Raw genomic sequence first — 15,269 nt, 5'->3', positions numbered from 1 at the left:
AAGGAGCCTTGTACCCTGACTATTTTAGGTGAGATATGAAGGGCCATTTCTATCGACGCTTACAAGTTGGTGTAGCCGATAGCTATGCCGGAGAGCAAGCTACTGTAGCAGTTGATACGGTATTCCTCAAGTACTGCTAACATGGAGCATGCGCCCACTTAATTTGCTTGACCAGCCAGGTCGGAGGCACTTCAGTGATTCAGATAATATTGTCAACCACATAATAACTGAGGATGATGGAGTATTTGTTTAAATATTCTAAATGAAATAGTAGGAGCTGTCCAAGAATATGCAACAATCATCACTAACGATCTGTACCTGCAAATTTGACACTCTTTCTCCTCTCCCTCTCCCCTGTAGCGACCACCCTACCAGGGCTCGAACTCAAGATTCCGCCACTGGTCTTATTATTTAATGCATCTCTCGCCATACCAACTGCTCTACTCTGGGGTATATCATTTCCATCACTCTTGACAGATCGATCTGTTCCCGGGCGGGGGCTTGAGCGACGACTGCTACTTGATCCCCACTCATCTCTGGCACGAGTCTTCTCTACCGTCGCGCGACCAATTTCATCAGCACGAGCAGTTGTTGTTTCGCCGCGGTATCGACCTGGAAGACAGGCGTGGCCGCACCCATCTAATGGACAGCAGCCATCGCTAAAGGTGGCTGAATTGCTAGTGTCGGATACATCAATCGATGCGTGCCACGCTTGAAGACAAGAGGCATGGCCGCCGTGCGCACAAGTGGGACAGTACCACCACTCAGAAAGGAATGAGCCTGATGATGCCATTGCCGTCGAGACTTCAATCGGGGTAAACTCTGCTTGCGTTGGCTCTCGGTGGCCGCAGACAGCACAAGGTGCCATTGTAGTGCGACAGCGCTCGCATGTCCAAATACCTTCCGGTCCGTTCTTTGGGTCAAGTTCTCTTGGCTTCCTGCACGAGGAGCAGAAGAAACTGACCTTTCCATTCTGCTGTGCTGGCGTAAAAATGGAAGTGTAGTTGTCGCCCCATTGCTCGAGACCTTCTGGCCATCCTTCAACACATAAATTACGTAAAAGGGATGCTTCAATAAAGAGTCCCATTGACATCAACCGCGAGTGGTGTTGTCGTAGAACACCGCTCGCTTGGTGGTGGTCGATGACAAATTCTGGCACTAAAGGCTTCAGTAGAAGGACAATGGCCGATGCATTTAGTGCGGAAGATCGAGACTCGTAGTGCAAGGCCTCTACAATAGAGTTGTAAGGATCGAGAGGCGACACAACCGGTGATTCGCTTGAGGTAACGGTCGGGAATGGGTATAGAGGGTCGTCTTCCCAGGGGAGAAAGTCTGTCTCTACAACATGAGGTCGAAGATCCTTGTGGGCAGGAAACAGGTCCTTGAGAGGGCTAACGGATCGGCCAGGGTGACTCGCCGAGACTAATAATTGTGGTTGAGGGGATTCCGTCTTGGTTGGAAGTGATTGTGGCTCCATATTTGTTGGGGAAATGTCGTCAGCCTCTATAGGCTCCGACGTCTGAGAAGGGTATGAGTCGTCGGTGCCCATAGTGGTCTGCGATATTAAAAAGACCTCGTCGGGTGAGTCAGTTGTTGGTTCCCTGACGCGAGGTTGAGGCGAATCTGTAGGCGTGTCTTGTGATGGATGAACCTCTTCACCGCGTATATGACTTGGATATTCCTTATCCATATCTGAAGCATGTCTTGCAAGACTTGACCGCCATTGACCGGTGCCCTTAGAAGCTGAAGGCGGTTGCTTAGTCGCATCAGAAGTAGAAAACATCTGCGCAAAGCTTTCTTCTGAATCATGACGTATGACTCTCCCTTTCTGGACTTGGGGGCTCGTGGAACCCAACGATAGCGGTTCTTTCTTCTTGGGTGGAACGTCAACGGCCTTGAGCAAGACTTCGGCACCGTAAAAGTCGTATCCTTCAGTGCTAGATATTTGTGAGCTTTCGGGTTCAGGGCTGACATCGGAAACGGGAGCCGATTCCTGATGTCGTCGGGGGGTGTCTTCGAACCTGTCGTTTATGCCAGGCCCAAGACTCAGTTCCTCAGGTTCCGAAACGGCTGCTAGCTTCTTTCCGACTTGGTTATCTGCAGCATCGGCCGGTCGTGCAAGTGGAGTCGCTACGTTGGATGTGCTCTCGAAGCCCATGGCTAGGAGAGATCGAGCGCTGAGAGTTCGGCCACCGATGCCTGTCTTTGTGGGAGCCCGCCGGGGCGTCTCGTCGCCGGGTGTTCGACTGCCGTTAAAAAGGTCAACGGGTTTTAGCAATCCACTTCCCTTCTTCTCTTCTATTCTAACCCTATGGAAGCGCCCAAGTCGTGTGTCAAGATGGTATTGAGCACGACGATCGAGGAGTATTCCAACTGTGTAAGCCAGTATACGCCATGTCTGGGCCAATCGAAACAGAGAAACGCTCTCGGCTGCACGGGCGTAGTGTTCCATGATAATTCCAACTCTCTTGTTCAGTGGTTTTCCATCTTGGACCGGTAGCTCTTGCTGAAGCGTCTCGAGGTACAGTCCCGAGAGGTACTGGTAGATCTGTGTTGTTTTCACAGCAGGTAGACGACCGAAAGCCATCGTTTGTTGAGTCTTGAACAAGCCTGTAACATTAATGGCTTGATCGAGCGCAAGGAACGACTTGTTGTCATCAGCAAGACTGGAACTAGACGGCGGTGTTGTACTCAAGTGGGATCGCCCTGCTTTCCTACGACTTAATCGTCGTCTAGGACCGAGAAAGCTGCCCACCACATCCTCCTCAGAATCGCTACGACTGATGCTCAGTATCGGAGCGTTCGGACTTGAGCCATAGGGTCCACGCGGTACTATTTCGGCATGGTGTGAGACTGGGGGGCGAGGCCGATGGCTTTGGTGAGATCGTTCGTCAAGGAACATCATCACATCACCTTTAGGTGAGAAAGCTACAGATGAAGTGGATTGGCGATCAATGACCTTGGGCGCGTAGGCGACGTCACTTTGGGTAAACTGGCCGTCCTGTCCGACTGTCCAGAGCATGTCCTGATCTTGCCAGAGTAAAGCCGCTGGTGAAATATCGAATCTCTCGATTTCTTTGTATGGCATGGTAGGTCGAGCGAGGTCCCATATATGCACTGCTGAAGTTCCATAGCGGCGAGAGCTGCTGTCGTCATAAGAAACCGCTATTTGAGCGACACGTTTGTTCTGTGCTGTCGCAGACCACAGTCCTGGCCTCCAAGCGATAGTCCAGATCGGCGCAGGTGTAGTAACAGACCACTTGGGCTTTTGCCGTTTGTCCGCTGAACTGCTGAGGTCCCAGACATGTAGTTTTGTGTCCCGACCACCACTGATCAGATGGTTACCATCAGGGTGCCATGCGATAGATGCACAAGCCTTTTCGTGCGCGTTTATCCTCAGCAATGGCCTTCCTGGTTGACGCACATCCCACTTGAGAACTACTCCACCCTCGGTACAGCAGGCCATCTCATGTCCAACTTTGGGCGACCATTTGACTTGTCGAACTGAATCGATACATTTCAGCGGTGCGAAGCGTTGACGAAAGGTAATGCCACCCGATCGACTTTGAATAGGCGCAGCGGTATCGAAAACACGTGTCATGCCATCCTGACTACCTGAAAGCAACCAACTCTTGAGATGGGGGTTAACGTCCAGTGTATTAACCTGTCGTGAATCCTCCTGCATCTGCATATACTCCAATGGCTCCCCCGCGCCAGTCCCAACTCGATTGACATCGTATGCGAAGATCTTTCCGTTGGCGCAAGCTGTGAATATTGTCGAGCCACCATGCCACTTGACATCACGGATACTTAGCTGATCAGCGGCTTGGTTACCCTTAATACCAGCAGGTTGAGCAGTAATAACAGCTCTCAGATCGACACCCTCACGAAAGTTGAAGTTGAAGTTTGTAGGATCGTCGAGCACGACGGTTTTGAGGATGTGGCCGCTACCGAGGACAGCGGCTCTTCGATCGGGGGACACATCGAGGGCTAGTATTGGGACTCCTGCTTTATATACGGCGTCTTGGGATTTCGATGGTCGGAACGAGGCGGCAATGGTAGAGGCGGGTGCGCTTGTGATGGAGAGATTGGTTGTATCGCCTGCGGGGGTCTCGGTTGAAGCTTTGCCCAAGAGCTTGCGCATGATCCTGGAGTCGCGGTTATACATGTTGGCGGGTATCTAAAGCCGCTTGCGACGCCATTGATAGTGGCGCAATGGGCCGTCAAATGGCATTCTCGAGGGGTTGATCGTGCATGCGATGTCGGTCGCCCTGGTATGGATGGGGTTTGGTGTTTGGGGAGCCGAGTCCGAGATGAGCTCATGTGGGTCCAAACTGATATAATCACGTGGGCACCTTGGCAGCCAACCGTCCATCGTTACGACCCTGCAACTCAATCTTCTCCACCTAAATCTGCAACCTGCTAACAGACTTGGATCCTGAAGCACCACATCTCCGAATTTCATCGGATGATTACCTGGTTACCAGCACGAGACCCGATGTCTATGTATATTCCTTGTCTACAGAGTACTGCTAGGTACTTCATTATCCATACGTCCCAACCTCAACACCATCTTGCATGTCAGACTCTCGACATGCTTAATAGTGACCCGCTTACCTTAGTGTCCGCTGTCAACCCCTGACATCCCCACCGTGTTCCCTCGACTGCGATTCGACCTCTTCGGATACACTGTCGCGCAAAGTTGAAAGTTCACCCGAAGGATTCAAAAGAACAAGGGTAATTCCTGTTTTAATCAGTCACACGATGCCACGCAACAACGATCGGGATCAAACTTGATCTCAATGATAAACATGGCATTGGATTGCCTTTCCAATTTCACATTTATTTTCAGCTCCTTGACGCATCCAAAATCTGCCTTTCAACTGGTTGCCTCAATTGCCAAGTCCGTTTACCCTGTACAGGCGGTATTCTTACCACCCACCAGTACGGAGGAATGACTGCCGACATTTCTGTGACAGGGCAGGGCAGACAGGGCTAGCCTTAAATGTCGCATCGATACTACGCTGGAGCTAGAGCCAAAAAACAGACGTTGAGTTTGTGGAACGGAACTAACAAGGCTGAACACTCGAGACGACGAGTTTCCTCTCTATCAAATGCAAGATATCGACTTGGTTATTTATCAAGAACAAAATGTTTATCCCAGACTGATTCTTCGAATCTTCTCCTGCCCAGAACACCAGGCTTTATCCGAGGTGTCAGTTGAACGCGCGATTACCCGCTCCCAATTTTGCAATCTTGCAGGGGTGCCTGGCAGCATGGGGTCCAAAATGCACCTTGATTTGCGGACTCTGAACGGCCAGCTTACGGATCAGAGCCTGCAATACCTTTTTTGAAACCAGGCTCATTACTCTTTGTGGACCAGAGTTGCAATGATCGTCGGTACAAAAGCGTAGAGCTGCGCCCCCAATGACTGCTTCGCCGGTGGTCCTTGTCCGCCCTCTCTCTTCGCTTCTTCGTTTAATCTTTAATCTTGCACCGAATCTGTGACGATCTTTACATAGTAGTTGGATTTTGAGTCGTGGATCGGGCTACAATGAATCAACACCAACAACTTCAGGATAGTGATGGTCTTCAGGTCGACACGCACGCTGAGCAGGCTGCCAAAGCTCCCGAGGTAGCATACAATAGCCAAAATGGTCACTATTACGTTCCCGCCGGGTATGAGGCTCCAACTCCGAAGGGACAAAGACCTCCCTTTGGTCTTGGACTATGGGCGTTTGCTGGGCTTGTCGCGCTATTGACAGCCATCGTTGTCGGCGCCGGTGTAGGCGGAGGATTGGGCGCGGCGTTGGCGAACAAATCGTATGTTGTACACCAGGTTACAACGACAATCACTAACCAATCGATGCAGTAGTGACTGTCCAGTAGATGACGCATTGGCATCTGCTCCCTCTGCTACGGCAGAACCCACCTCATGCCCAACCTTCGACAACAGTACATCCGACAACGACACGGCCCCCTACGTTCCCAAGGCGGCCTCCAAAGTGACAAACCTGGAATTGAATTGTCCCGAAAAGATGAACGATGCGACAAGTTACAAGTCCAATAAGGGTTACGAGTTCAAATGGTGGTGCGGTGTGAACGCGCCACAGGGTGACAGGGCCAAGGAAGGAGGTGTTGTCTTTGACTACCTTGCTTTCATTGCTTACACTATCGACGACTGCATGGAAGCTTGTGGAAACATGAACCAGAAAGACGACGATAACCACAACGGCGTGAGATGCAGGAGCATTGTTTTCTCAAAAAGCATGGCGGCGCAGCTGGACGGCGGAGAAAATGGCAACTGTTGGTTGAAAAACGCGACAAAATCCGAGTTTGTTATCCTTCAAACTACCCTCCCGATACTATACTGACTTGTTAACAGGGGTGGTGATTGGGGCTTTAAAGATACGAACATTGCCTACGCGGAGCTTGACGACTAGAAGCATGATGACGAAGTTTTCTACCAGCGCAGGAGTAATCGGGGGCTATGTCACTTGGGACGAAGTGTTCTACTAATCAAATCAGTCTTGTAATACTCCAGGCCAAGGTTACCTGCGGCTTTGATGCATCGGTGTTCAATAGCATGCGTTGCTGTTTCTCTTCAATACACAATTTATGCAACGCCAGCCTTTGTCACAATTACAGTACCTTTTATATATTCTTGCGACATTTCCCTCTTGACCTGATCGCAGCGTCGAACAACTGGTGTTATCAACTTGACTGGATCAAGTCATATTGTATTGAAACCAATGAAAGAGTGGATGCCAAAGTTCCATTGATATGTTATTGGGTGTCTGGTATCATCAAGTCAGAACAACCAGTCCGACATTTTGTTTCAAATATCTTTGCTTACCAGTATGCTATTAAACTCAGGGATCATTTGTAGTACGTGGCATGAATAACTTGTTTCTTGTGGACGGATTTATTGAACAGATTATTGATCTTGTTGCAGGACCGGAGATCACAAACATTCCAATCCTCTTAGTGTCACCTTGATCTCTTCAACGATAGGTTGGTGCAACGTATCACCAAACTCAATGGCATACAGCCAAGGCAGAGTGGTTTGTTGCGATACAACATCTGGAATGAAAACTCACAAAATTGACTTTTCTTGCCGAGACAACACGAAATCCTTCGCGTCTTTTCAATACGTCATCACGAACACATTTCTCTTGATTGTCTCTTATTCGTTGTCAAGAAGCTAATTTGTCTCTTTTGAGTCGCATACCGCGCACTAATTCCAGCCTTCACAAACGATCCTTGGCAAATGACGTTTCAGCTGTCGATCTGGATGGATCAGAGATTTGATATGCAGGCTACGTTGGTGGCCACCAAGGCTCATCTCACAAGGTGAAAACACACTTACCCAGTTGGGGAAAACGTTGCGCTTGCAAGGCTGAGCTGACATGGCAGATCAACATGTACCACTCACTTCACAAGATATGATTCGTCAATTGGACATGCATATTCCTTTACGTACTTACGATGCGCTGCTGGGGCAATAAACAGGTTGTAGCCCATGGCAGTGCAGTCTGCAAGGCTTCATGCAACACAAACAATATTGTCGATTTCTGCATACATAAGTAGGAGATTGCTCATTGCATGGTAGGTAGTTACAATCCAGACACTCACCTGCAATTCTGCAATCATGAAATTCGAAAACATTCTTCTTGGCCATGTGCTTCTGCACTCAACTCAGGCCCTGTCTTTGCCTGATGATGTCTACTCCTCCCTGATCACCAGAACCAACTCCAAAAAGCCTCTCGAGTGGTCTACTTGCAACTTTGATTTCGGAAGTAAGACTGCAAATGAGACCCAAAAGGGGTTTGACTGTGCCAGACTTGAGGTCCCTCTGGACTACACCAACTCGAGCAACACCAAAACCTTTCATCTTGACTTGATGCGTCTCAATGCCACCAAAAAGCCTCACAAGGGCAGTGTTCTGTTCAACCCTGGTGGCCCTGGCTTCTCGACTTTGGAGAACATGCTTACCAATGGTCCTAAGTTGCTTCCGTAAGACTCTCTTTTCATAATGCTACATACGTTAGCTGACATTATCTTAGTATTATTGGTGGCCAGTACGATGTCATCGGGTTTGATACACGGTAAGACCGAATGGATCTCATGTTTTTCTATAGGTAAACTGACAGCAAAACAGAGGCACGGGCCGCACCATTCCTTTCAATTGTCCTGACACATCAAACACCACAGGGCTTGACCGCAGAGACTTCAACAATCTACCCCGATTGAATGGCTGGGAATACGCCAAGACGATTTTCTGGAAGTCGAGAGAGGCAATCGCCGATTCGTGCTGGAAAGCGAACAAAGAGATGGGACAATATTATGGAACTCCAGCCATCGCCCGCGACATGATGTCCATCGTCGACGCTCTCGACCAAGGCGACAAGCTCAACTACTGGGGTATTTCTTATGGCACCGTCCTTGGACAAGTTGCTGCCTCCATGTTCCCCAAGCGAATGGGACGAATCGTACTCGATGGCAACCTCAACGCTGATGATTATGCTGCGATTACCTGGTTGAGTAGCTTGATTGATACCGAAAGGTCTCTCGCCAACCTTTTCAACGACTGCGTCAAGTCTGGAAAGGACCAGTGTTCTCTAGCAGAATTCCACGGCAAAAACACAACTGGAGCTAGTTTGTTCGAGACCTTTAAAGAAAAGCTCGAAGAAGCTTTTGGTGGCAGTGCGGAAGAACAGATCGCAGCCTACGTCCTAAAGCAGAATATCTTCAACAAGTTGTACACGGCGTTCTCGTACCCAGAAATCGCGAAGAAGCTTGAAGGCTTCTTTGTCGGAAAGGAATCAAACGAAACTGCCGAACCTTTGGCTGAACCTTCGAAATGGAACCCTCAACTCAGCTATGCCAATTTTGCGATTGCGTGCGGCGACTCTAGCTATCGCGTCAACGATCCCGATGACCTCTTCCCCATGTACCAAGCGCAGTACGAAGAAGCATCATTTGCTGATGTCAACATTGATGACAGACTGAAGTGTGCTCAATGGAGGTTTTCAGCTACTGAGCAAATCAACTTTAACAAGCTTCGCAACGTCAACACCAGCAACCCTATCCTCTTGGTCAATGGTAGATACGACCCCGTTACCTCGCTACAGAGCGCATGGAAGGTTGCCGTCAAGTTCCCAGGAAGTCGACTTGTTGTCCATGAAGGTATTGGTGTAAGTACAAGTCCAGCAGACTCTATGTTATGTTATGTACTGACAACTTCATCTAGCACGCATCTCTTGCGCACCCTTCGAACTGCACCAACAATGCTATCCGAAATTACTTTACGAATGGCAAGATGCCCAAGGTTAATACGACATGTACTCCCGAGATGACTGCTTTTGAGTATGGAAATTATGAACTGAAGGAGGCTGGTGTGGGTAATAATTAGGAATGATATTGATGGGTAGATGAAGTTTTATATGATGCATTTAGGATATGATGTTTTGATAATTTAGAGTAATGATCTTCTTTCACTTCGACTCTGATGCTAGAATGTTATTCAAGTTTGATTCAAGAATTTTGGTCTCACGGAAGCTAGCTCCGAACATTTCGGCAGGCCGCCGAGGGTCAGTGAGATACTGATGGTATTATGTACGTGGTGGCGCAACAGAACAGAGATCAAACTTGGAAAGAATGTATTTAGACAAGAAAGACAATAACAATGGTATGCAAAATGATTTGCAATTGACTTATTGTGACAACTGGTTCACAAGATAACTTGGCCTCAGGCAGAAATCCCGAAATGGTGTAAGCGACAAGATCCTTCTGCCAATGTTCGGTATAAATAAGCCGACAACTCCATGACTCTGTTCTATCATCATAAAAAGTCCAGTCCCATTCTCCTGACAAAAATGTCCATATCAAACTTGTCCCAGCTCGTGAATCAGCATCGACCTGATTTACAGCCTCTGGAAGAGCTGTACAAGCATCTCCACCGAAACCCCGAGCTATCGAACCAGGAAATCGAAACAGCAGCTACTATTGCAGAAAGACTCAGAGAAATTGGCCCCGAAGATTTAGTCATCAAGCCTCATATTGGCGGCCATGGTCTAGCTGCTGTTCTCCGCAATGGCGAGGGCCCTACCGTTCTTCTAAGAGCAGACATCGATGCTTTACCAGTTGAGGAGACGACTGGTCTAGAGTATGCGAGTACCAAGCGGATGATTCACGCTGCTAGCGGGACCGAGAAACCCGTTATGCATGCTTGCGGCCATGATATGCATATTGTGACTTTGCTAGGAGCCGCAGCGACATTATTCTCCTCGCGAGAACATTGGACCGGAACTCTAGTCCTCGCGTTCCAGCCAGCAGAAGAGCGAGGTACCGGCGCTCAAGCCATGGTCGACAACGGTCTATACACAAAACATGGAGTCCCTGTTCCCGATTATGTTCTCGGAGCACATGTTCGACCTCTCCGCACCGGCACAATTGGCACCCGAAGAGGACTCGTCGCAACAAGCGCAGACAACTTCAAAGTCACCATCCATGGCAAAGGCTCTCATGCAAGTATGCCTCACACAGCTGTGGACCCGATTGCCATTTCTGCCAACGCCATTCTCAAGTTGCAGACTCTTGTTAGTCGAGAAGTTGATCCCGCTGAATCGAGCGTTGTTACCGTCACAAGTGTTCACGCAGGAGACGCCGAAAATGTCATAGCCGACTCAGCCGTCCTTGGTATTGACACAAGATCTACCACGACAGCAACACGCGAGCGTCTCTTGAAGCGTATCAGAACAGTCATTGAGGCAGAATGTTCATGCGCTAATGTTATCAAAAGTCCCGAATTCGAGCAAACCCGCGCTTTCCCTCTGACGATAAACGATAGTATTGTTACTGAAAGGGTTGAACAGTCATTTGCAGCACATTTTGGCGAAGGGCCAGGACAATATGATAGGGATATGCCAAAGCTGGCGTTCAGTGAAGACTTTTCGATTTTGGCAACTGCTGTCAACAAGCCGTATTGTTTCTTTACCTACGGATGTGTAGACAAAAGTGCATGGGATGAAGCTGAGAGGGGGGAAACTGTTGCTCAGAGCATTGCTGCGAACCATTCATCCAAGTTTGCTCCAGTAATTCATCCCACGCTCAAAACTGGGCTGGATGGATATGCACTTGGTGCTCTGACGTTTTTGGCGAAATGAGGATATAAATAGTAGAAAATAAAGGAAGTCTGGTGATTTTCTATACTTGAAGGGTCTATGATGTTGAAATATTTCATGATGTTGTCTTTTATATTCACTAATATGTTGCATGATGTTGCTTTGTTCGTGTTGTGGAGAATGCTGTTGGAAAATAACGCACTCTTCCAATATCCAATGACATCGGTGAGATGGCCGAGTTGGTTATGGCGCCAGGTTAAGGTTAACCTTAACACCAATTTCCTGGTGGAGCAATCCTCCTGGGTTCGAGTCCCAGTCTCATCAGATCTTTTATTTTGCATATCGAAGGCACTATCTTTTTATACTGCTCTTCAACTTCAGATATCTTTTTGTTAGATGCTGCGTGCTTTCTTGAAGGAGGATCGCCATGTCTACACACAGCAGGCTCTGCAGCACTATTGATGACAATGAGCCTAATCGATTGCCACTCATCTGTGACAGCGATCATCCTTTAAGTAAGGAGATCGAACTTTTGGTGAAGAATTACGACAATACCCTGTATAGACGCAACTCAGAGGAAGCTATTCAAAGAGTACTTGCGATGAACGAGGGTTTACGAAGAGCTGGTCGAATTCTTCACTGCAACAGGAACAAAGAAGAGAACCTACTTTATGATTCCGACTGCGACCTTGACTTGGACATTGGGTCGAACGACGAATCTAAAAGGAATAGAACAGATGGGATGGAGGAAGAGAAGCGGGCCATGTCGGACGACAATGGCAACCCAAAAGCTCCCGACTACTGGTCAGGGCATGATCCCCAAGTTTTATCACTACGGTCTGTTACCGAACTTTGTGCCCTCGACCGCTTACTAAACTAGCGTTTTCTTTCTAGTGCTATACTTGTCAATGAGTACTACGAAGCAAGGCCGAAAGACTGGCAACTCACTGAACCACGTGTGCGATGTGCGGACTGGCGTGCGAAATGCGAAGATGTTGCCTTGAAAGCCTCTACAGCGGTCATCACCATGTCAAGAAAAAAGTAAATCGACATAAAACAGCTTTCCAGGTCAGCATGTTTTGCATCATTCATAACTTGACTATGATAGTCAAAGACCCAGCCTCGGACTTCGCTATCAAAGAGGCCAAAGCCTTCAAACCCGTGATGAACAAGTTTGGTACAAGATGGCCTTTTGCGCGTAAGTGACACAAATTTAATGAAAGGACGCATTCTAACTCATTTTGTTAGTCGTTTACCTCGAGCATCTAAAAACATACATGGACACTGCCGAACATATGCACAGCGTTCGTAATTACGATTGATGTATGCTGAGGATTACGAAAATACTTGTTACTACTTGTCTGGGAGAAAAAATAATTTGCTTTATCACATGCCAATTTAGTCCTGCTCTGTGGCGATTTATCCTTTATATTTAGCTTGAGTCCTGAGATTTCTACTGATTCCATACCAGGCAGGCATCAGGGTATCGGAAAAATTGGCCGCGGGCAGCGTAAGAGACGAAATTAGTGGATCAGTTTATGCTACTTGGACTGTGCCTCTTCGGCTACTTATTTTTGTACTCCAAGACTTGGAGGCCAGTAAGTCATTGCATACGAAACAGACCAGGTAGCGAATCGGTTACCGCCTCAATTCTACGAATCAGATTCAATTTATCATTCGTGCAGATCTCGCGTGACGAATACGTAGTTTATTACTAAACACGTCTTAATGGATCGGCTTCCGCGGTTGCCGTCCATTCCGAGAGTTTAAATTCCTCGATCGATCAGTGTTATCTATTTCCGGGCCAAAACTTCCCAACCTAATTCCAGACTTGACTCCTACATAATTAGAACCGTGGCGATGAGTGAGAACACCAGCGAGAGGAGGTTCTTTAACTATCCCGAGGCTCAGGAGGGGTAAGTAATATCACAAGTCTATTATAAGTGGTCGATATGCTGACGTATGATTGCTCAGACCTCGTGTTCCTTATGCTATCGAAAGGAATCCGAATCCCGTCATCAGAGGACCTCTACTCGTTGCTGCAGCATTTTTGTAAGTCGACATTGTCAAAAACCAGAAATCGGACACTAATATTGGTATAGGATGGAATGGGTTCGATTTATTCGTGAAACGGCTTGGAAAAATGCTGGATTTGGTTCCCTCCGGAAGATCCGGACGTACATCGAAAACGTGGAACCAAGATATGACCCGACAGTCTACCCACTCGCCCTATCACAAGAAGCCGCTAAAGAACGCGGTGAAAGAGTCCAGCTTTCTTCACTACAACAGGATAATGCTCATGTATTCAACCCAGCTCGATTTTACTCGGCAGCCGATTATCATGCTCTGTACCTCGCTGGAGAAATAACACCCGTCGATGTGGTCAATGCGATCCTTCCTCTGATCCAGCTTGATGGACCCCAGCCCGGCAGGCATGCTAGTGCGTGGAGAGAACTCAAGATTGATCAGATCATGAGAGCTGCTGAAGCTTCGACGGAGCGCTACAAGAACAAACAACCTCTTGGTCCTCTAGACGGTGTCCCTTCAGCTATAAAGGATGACTACGATTTGGATGGATATTCTACAACTCTTGGATCTTTGAAAGACTATGCCGAGATTCCCGCTGAAGGACAATCATCAACGAGCTGGATCGTTCGCAAGCTCGAAGAAGCAGGTGTTGTCATTCTTGGAAAACTCGCCATGCACGAATTCGGTTTGGGTACGTGTCCTTATTTAACAAAGTTTAGCCATCGCTAACATACGTAGACACGACTGGAAACAACCCCAACCAAGGAACGCCACTGAACCCATTTAACCCAAAATATTATACCGGCGGCAGTTCTTCGGGCCCCGCCTACGCTGTCAGCGCTGGACTCGTACCTCTTGCTCTCGGCAGCGACGGTGGCGGAAGTATTCGAATTCCTGGATCGTTTTGTTCGGTGTTTGGGCTGAAGCCTACTCACAATCGACTCACGTCCTGGCCTGGCGCCAATCACTCGCCGACATGTGCTGTTCAGGGTCCTCTCGCTGTTGATATGCAGTCTTTGGTTGCCGCGTATGAAGCCATCGCCGAGCCGCATCCGTCAACGCAATTTCCGCCTTTAGCGCTTCAACCATCCCCTCCGGTTACGAAAGTCTTGGGTATCTTTGACGCATGGATCTCTCGCGCCCAACCTGGTGTTCAGTCGTTAGTTCGTGGTCTTGTGGAATCTCTGGCTGCCAAACATGGATACACGCTTGTTCCGATCGACATCCCCTTTCCCGCTGAAGGCCAAATGGCACACGCGCTTACTGTTCTCACCGACGCTTCGACTTTGCTTCCTGATACCAGTGGCATCACAGCAGCCAACAAGATCCTCCTATCGCTCGGTCGTACCACTCCTTCCACCGATTACCTACTAGCTCAGAAACTACGTGGAATGTTGATGAAGCATCTAGCCCATCTCTGGAAGACATACCCCGGTATGATGATCATAACCCCCACAACATCCTGCGCCGGCGCTCCCATCCGCGGCGGAAAACTCGAAATGTCCTATGGAGTCAACGACGGCAACTACACCCTGCAAAGCATGGAATACGTCTGGCTCGCTAATTTCTGCGGTCTTCCCGCTATTACAGTCCCGGCCGGCTACGTCATCCCCGAGGGTAGTAAAGACGCTGGTGACGTAGCTGAGAAAGAGATCGAAGGTAAAATCCCTGTTGGACTCATGGCGACGGGCGAGTGGTGTAGCGAAGACGCGCTGTTGCAGTTTGGTTTTGATGCCGAGGCTGCTGGGCAGAATATTCGATGTAAGCCGGCCATTTGGGAGGATATGATTTCGAGGGCTAGAGAGAAGGCTTGGGAGAGTAGACAGGGGTAAGAATGTCATTTGATATAGATTGGATGGAGATGGGAGGATATATCCCTAGTTAGATGATTTATAGATGATTTTGTTTCTCCAGCCTAATCTGTCGTGTAAGTCATGTCCCAAAAGGGAGAGATGCATGATTTCACATGGCACAGCCGTTCGTATTCCCTATTCCCTGTATTACTCCGCATTATCAGCTCACGTGTCGTGGCCTGTTTATCATCTCCAACTTCCGGTCCAAACGCAACTCGTTCAATCATCTCATCATTGTCAATCAAAATGGCAGACCAAGCTA

At 48.4% G+C, this 15,269-nt stretch overlaps 6 protein-coding genes and 1 non-coding gene across 7 annotated transcripts; 6 read left to right on the top strand and 1 right to left on the bottom strand.

The window, feature by feature from the left end:
- Nucleotides 1-199: 199 nt before the first annotated feature.
- Nucleotides 200-4,168, bottom strand: FGSG_09135 (uncharacterized protein; the record flags this gene model as incomplete). Its single annotated transcript, XM_011330349.1, has 2 exons — nt 200-258; nt 310-4,168. 2 exons carry the CDS (start codon nt 4,166-4,168, stop codon nt 200-202), a joined length of 3,918 nt encoding a protein of 1,305 aa, XP_011328651.1.
- Nucleotides 4,169-5,554: 1,386 nt separating this feature from the next.
- On the top strand, nt 5,555-6,443 carry FGSG_09136 (uncharacterized protein; the record flags this gene model as incomplete). Its single annotated transcript, XM_011330348.1, has 3 exons — nt 5,555-5,823; nt 5,873-6,334; nt 6,386-6,443. The coding sequence occupies 3 exons, from the start codon at nt 5,555-5,557 to the stop codon at nt 6,441-6,443; spliced, it is 789 nt and encodes a 262-aa protein (XP_011328650.1).
- A 1,208-nt stretch (nt 6,444-7,651) lies between these two features.
- On the top strand, nt 7,652-9,415 carry FGSG_09137 (uncharacterized protein; the record flags this gene model as incomplete). The annotated part of the gene is made up of 4 exons (XM_011330347.1): nt 7,652-8,016; nt 8,067-8,108; nt 8,162-9,197; nt 9,254-9,415. The coding sequence occupies 4 exons, from the start codon at nt 7,652-7,654 to the stop codon at nt 9,413-9,415; spliced, it is 1,605 nt and encodes a 534-aa protein (XP_011328649.1).
- A 463-nt stretch (nt 9,416-9,878) lies between these two features.
- Nucleotides 9,879-11,168, top strand: FGSG_09138 (uncharacterized protein; the record flags this gene model as incomplete). The annotated part of the gene is made up of 1 exon (XM_011330346.1): nt 9,879-11,168. One exon carries the CDS (start codon nt 9,879-9,881, stop codon nt 11,166-11,168), a length of 1,290 nt encoding a protein of 429 aa, XP_011328648.1.
- A 182-nt stretch (nt 11,169-11,350) lies between these two features.
- FGSG_20721 lies at nt 11,351-11,450 on the top strand. Its single transcript has one exon. It is a non-coding gene; the product is annotated as a tRNA-Leu (tRNA).
- A 103-nt stretch (nt 11,451-11,553) lies between these two features.
- On the top strand, nt 11,554-12,448 carry FGSG_09139 (uncharacterized protein; the record flags this gene model as incomplete). Its single annotated transcript, XM_011330345.1, has 4 exons — nt 11,554-11,963; nt 12,187-12,194; nt 12,241-12,324; nt 12,375-12,448. The coding sequence occupies 4 exons, from the start codon at nt 11,554-11,556 to the stop codon at nt 12,446-12,448; spliced, it is 576 nt and encodes a 191-aa protein (XP_011328647.1).
- Nucleotides 12,449-12,986: 538 nt separating this feature from the next.
- FGSG_09140 (uncharacterized protein) lies at nt 12,987-15,111 on the top strand (the record flags this gene model as incomplete). The annotated part of the gene is made up of 4 exons (XM_011330344.1): nt 12,987-13,042; nt 13,101-13,178; nt 13,229-13,845; nt 13,893-15,111. 4 exons carry the CDS (start codon nt 12,987-12,989, stop codon nt 14,984-14,986), a joined length of 1,845 nt encoding a protein of 614 aa, XP_011328646.1. The 3' UTR covers nt 14,987-15,111.
- Between the last annotated feature and the right edge of the window lie 158 nt (nt 15,112-15,269).

Source organism: Fusarium graminearum, chromosome 4 (assembly GCF_000240135.3).
Source record: "Fusarium graminearum PH-1 chromosome 4, whole genome shotgun sequence".
Taxonomy (NCBI): domain Eukaryota; kingdom Fungi; phylum Ascomycota; class Sordariomycetes; order Hypocreales; family Nectriaceae; genus Fusarium; species Fusarium graminearum.
The sequence above is the reverse complement of the archived record's forward strand: the minus strand, read 5'-3'. Positions and strand labels throughout refer to the sequence as shown.